Below are 3,944 nucleotides of genomic sequence, written 5' to 3'. Positions count from 1 at the left end.
CCGAGACATGGGGCGAAATGGTGTGCAAATTGTGCATGCAGCGGTTGCTCTCCATCGCGTTAGATCGCCGCGCGTTTTTTCGCTTTTGAATAGAAGTTTTCTGCAATTTTCTGCACAATTTTTGATTTTGACATATAGAGATTATAATTGCACCCACTGAACAAATAACAGCACTTTAGTAAATAATAGAAATGAGAAATAATAAAAAACTCGATTAAATTTTTAAATTACATTTATTTAAAATTAAACAAACATTAAAGTTATATTGAATCACCTTGAGACATTGTAAGAGTAATGGTGGGTTTATAATAATCATTATCATTAGTTCACTAAGCTCAGGATGGTTTCGTTGGTTAGCAACGCGCAATAAACCTCAGTTTCTATTGGCTATTTCGGGTTTTGATAGTGAACTAATGATAATCTTATATAAACCCACCATTAGTCAGTTTTAAATGTCGTAACTCCTGAGACTTGGCATAAACATAAACAATGTAAAAATGTTATTCATTGTGAGACTAAGCCTATTTATATACAAGTTACCTATTTAGAAATAAATGTAGACATATGACGATATAAGGCGTGTTCACTTCTTGGATGCTGGATTTATAAACTGTAGAAAAAATACATATACAATTGTAAAGACGCACACTTGATAACAAATGTTCGAAGTAAAAAGTTGCCATTGATGACGAGGTTTGTTACATGCAGTTGAAAGGTTTGTATGGTAGGCATCGTAATATCCGACTTCTAGGGTACAATAATAATTAATTTATTTGCTTATGTGTTCATACATAGCAGATATGATTTTAGTCATGCCATATTTTCTCATTGGCATCAGTGGCATGATTTTTTTGGTATAAAAAAAATGTCAACCGTCACAGGTCAACTGGATCATATATAATTGAAAAAGTATAAATTGTTGAGGAATCATTATTTTAATCTAGAGACTGTATGTTAATCCATTTCATCATAGACAACTGTTACTTATAAAGTTTTTGTAAGTATGTTTAGAATGCTTACTGTAGTTTTTAAATCTGATTTGTAGTCAAAGTTAGGATTATCTTCAATTCCAATTAAATCTGAATCGCCACTTCCCATACTAAAAATTTCATTAGTAAATACAAATGCTGTATAAAGACAAACCTGTAACGATCCCGATCAATTTCCTGAGCTTTTTCACCATCTCTAAAAACTGGATTCGATCCTTCTGTCGTATTTTTATTTGTTGTGGGTGCTGCCAAACCTATTCTATTCAAACCAGATTCTTGAGAACCGAACTTTGGGCAGGACAGTTTATTCAATCGTTTCAATAAACTAAAACACATAATCGGTTTAAAAAACCGCAACTCTATCTCTATGAAATGTAGTTGACCAACTTACTAACGTCGTCCATTATCATCCTTTGACGTTTTTATTATCGAATATTTCAATTAATTATAAAATGGTTAACTGTATAATTAATTGTAGGTTTATATTGAAGATAAGATTATGCACACCTCGTTTACTTTCATTTTGTGTTAATATCAATTATCAAATGATTGGACTGGACTAAATGTACCTACCTTCTGGTTTTTATGATGAAAGCGATAATCAAAACGATACATAGGGTTCCCAATACAACTGAAACTGCTATTAGCCAAGCCTTATACTTTCCTTCAGAGTCTTCAGGTTGTGTTGGATTATTCGTGTTTAAAAGTTCAATGCCAGCATCCTGTAAAGGCGACTTAATTTTCGCAAAGATCTCAGGATTACTGAGTAACCTGAAATACACAAATTGGACAATTAAAATTTGAAGCATCAGTAGGGATCTTGCTGGTACGTGTTGATCAATAAAAAGTCCTCGTCATATTTTAAAAAACCCAGAGCAAAAGCAGATGTCTAATAGTTTGCTATTTATTAAGCGGCAGAGCAAAGCGATGCAAGCTTTATAGGGGAGTCGATGGTGTTCGTCTGTCCGTGAACACGATAACTGTCAAACGCTTGGACCGATTTGGTTCAAACTTTGCACAGTTGACCTACATGCCACATGTAATAAGCCTATTGAAAATGGCCAATTGGTCAATTCCAATGACCCCGTACGGTCACGCCTCTCTGCCTCGGGCAAACTCTTGAAGCTATTCGGTTCAAACTTTGCACAGTTAACATACAGGGAATTTTTTTAAATGCGAACATAGGAGTTTGCATACAATGTAATTTCCCTATGTTCGATTTAAAAAAAAATTATCAAAGTCCTCGTGTGAGATCGAAGGGACTTCAGCGCATTTTTGTGTGGCAGATCAGTGTTTTATTAGCCAATATTGACTCCACCATCAATAAGATCTTGCCGAAAGCTACCACGTTCACTTTGTCGGTACCATTTTCTCACTTACCGTGCACTCGCAATTCGCGTTTTAAGTTTTGACTCCACCATCAGTAAGATCTCGTCGGGGGTTACCACATTCCCTTTGTCGATACACAGTTCCGACGTCCCGTTCATTCGTAATTCCCATTTTGGTAGATTTCGCTAAAATCCCGGCATAAAATCGTATTCAACTTTTGGGTACTTCACATACCTCGACCTTCTATTAGTGACACGAGAAAGAGAGACCGCGATTCGCGCTGTAAGAAACTTTTGGGGTTTCCAAAGTCAACTACCCCTCGAAGCGCGCCGCGCAAAAGGTGGTTTATTTCGCCCCTAGGAAACAAAAACAAAATTCCGCCACGCAGGAGTTGTGCGCGTTGACAAGATCTTCCCGACGACACCAATTTGAAAACAATCGGAGAAAAACGGTAGAAGAAGATAGATAAAAACTGAAAAATCTGCAGGTTAGTATAATACGCTCGGGGATGGCGTCCAGATGTCGTCGACTCCAAATCTTGTAGCCCCATCCCTAACGTTCTTAATTACACGGCCCCGATAGTTACATGTACACTCCTTGTCTTTTTACAAGCGTTTTTCTACGGGCGCGCATTTACTGCCATCCAGCCAGCCAGCCAGCCAGCCAGCCAGCCAGCCAAAGTGAGATTAAAAGCTACTTTTTACAAAAAAAAATTTTTGCAAAAATGCGCTAAAAACACATCAATGTATTGAGTAGTTCAAATGAGTAGTAGATACAATTGACAGCTGTCACATTTTTAAAAATACCGCCGTCCAATTTAATTACGAAATCGGTTAGGTTATTGCTTAGAATGTCAAAGAGGACACTTCGAACATTTATTGTAATTGTTTGCGTTATTTATTTTCTTATTTTCTTCATTTATGTATTGAATAGATCAAATTAGTAGAATAGCAGGTGCACATGACCTACAAATAATTGAAGGTTGGTTCACAATGAATTGTGATGTCAGCGCGTGCCATGTGAAGTCAAGTTTTCGTAAGTTTAAGAAAAATGTATCCTAAAGTTGCTATGGGCTCACATGGCTTATTTAAAAAAATCTTACCGAGTGCTCTTCATCATAAAGACTATCAGTTGCTGTTCATAATCACACAAGTTGCGCGATTTGGGAATGTAAACCGCGCACACCTCATAGATTGATGTGTTTTTTTTTAAATCGAACATAGGGAAATTACATTGCATGCAAACTCCTATGTTCGCATTTAAAAAAAACTCAGTGTATATACGATACATACAATATAACAATACAATTGAAAATGGGTCAAATCCAATGACTCCGTGGGGTCACCCGAGGTGCTCTGCCGCTTTTTTAAACGCTCTTTATGAGTTTATTTTTGATAAAAGGGGTAGGCAACTATAAAAATTATCTAATTTAATTGTTGTTATTTGCATTTTCAGATTCAGTTTTGCAATGTGACTTGATTATCTTTTAAATTCGCACCTCCAGATGCAGTATGGTGCTTAATGCTTATGGACATAGAGTAGGTACATGCTTGCCAAACGTGGTCATTGTCACAAGGACAAGCACAAGGCACAAGGAGATTAGTTGTGTTTTAATAAGACGCCATA

General features: G+C 36.4%; 1 protein-coding gene across 1 annotated transcript; it reads right to left on the bottom strand.

Moving 5' to 3' along the window:
• Positions 1-214: 214 nt before the first annotated feature.
• Positions 215-1,798, bottom strand: LOC116163142. The gene is made up of 4 exons (XM_031476991.1): positions 1,563-1,798; positions 1,144-1,314; positions 1,021-1,099; positions 215-610 (listed from the first exon to the last, which is right to left on the bottom strand). The coding sequence occupies exons 1-4, from the start codon at positions 1,796-1,798 to the stop codon at positions 584-586; spliced, it is 513 nt and encodes a 170-aa protein (XP_031332851.1). The 3' UTR covers positions 215-583.
• Between the last annotated feature and the right edge of the window lie 2,146 nt (positions 1,799-3,944).

This window comes from Photinus pyralis, unplaced genomic scaffold, assembly GCF_008802855.1.
Source record: "Photinus pyralis isolate 1611_PpyrPB1 unplaced genomic scaffold, Ppyr1.3 Ppyr1.4_LG2, whole genome shotgun sequence".
Lineage (NCBI taxonomy): Eukaryota > Metazoa > Arthropoda > Insecta > Coleoptera > Lampyridae > Photinus > Photinus pyralis.
Note: the sequence above shows the minus strand (reverse complement) of the source record. Positions and strands in the feature narration are given on the sequence as shown.

Excerpts from the sequence above, each read along its gene's own strand:
- LOC116163142 (XM_031476991.1), bottom strand. The coding sequence starts at position 1,798 with ATGCTTCAAATTTTAATTGTCCAATTTGTGTATTTCAGGTTACTCAGT. Across the intron at positions 1,315-1,562 it reads TTCATCATAAAAACCAGAAG|TTTATTGAAACGATTGAATA; the intron begins GTAGGTACATTT and ends TATGTGTTTTAG. Across the intron at positions 1,100-1,143 it reads ATTGATCGGGATCGTTACAG|TATGGGAAGTGGCGATTCAG; the intron begins GTTTGTCTTTAT and ends TGAAATTTTTAG.